At 32.9% G+C, this 410-nt stretch overlaps 1 protein-coding gene across 1 annotated transcript in view; it reads right to left on the reverse strand.

Moving 5' to 3' along the window:
• The window catches only part of SCLT1 (sodium channel and clathrin linker 1), a 214721-nt gene that overhangs the window by 195462 nt on the left and 18849 nt on the right, over positions 1–410 (reverse strand). The window contains exon 3 of the mRNA XM_012643284.1: positions 189–320. Within this exon, the coding sequence (XP_012498738.1) occupies positions 189–320 (132 nt within the window). The remainder of the gene's footprint in view (positions 1–188; positions 321–410) is intronic.

The following is a 410-nucleotide window of genomic DNA, read 5'->3' on the forward strand; positions in this document are numbered from 1 at the left end:
TTACTTTATCCCTTAACAGTTAGCCCTATGAAATAGGTTCTGCTATTTGCTCCAATTTATAGATGAGGAACCTAAAGCAGAAAAAGGTTAAGTATCATAACTTGTCCAGGATCACGTAGCTAATAAGTAATGGAGCCAGAAGTCAAACAGAAATTAGGCTCCAGAGTCCATACTCTTAACCACTATACCACAGGTATAAATATCAAATAACAAAAATAAAAGTTACCTAAGACAATAATAAAAGAGCCAATAGCTAATTGATACCTTTCATTTTCCTTGATGACATTTTCAAGTTGTAGTTTCATCTCACCCATCTGTTTCTGAAAGAATAAAAATATGGTGTGGCAATACATTCTCTAGACAATCAGATCTTTATTAAGTAGTCCATTAATATGTAGGCAATCAGATTA

This window comes from Propithecus coquereli, unplaced genomic scaffold (genome assembly GCF_000956105.1).
Source record: "Propithecus coquereli isolate 6110/MARCELLA unplaced genomic scaffold, Pcoq_1.0 Scaffold195, whole genome shotgun sequence".
NCBI classification, from domain to species: Eukaryota; Metazoa; Chordata; class Mammalia; order Primates; family Indriidae; genus Propithecus; species Propithecus coquereli.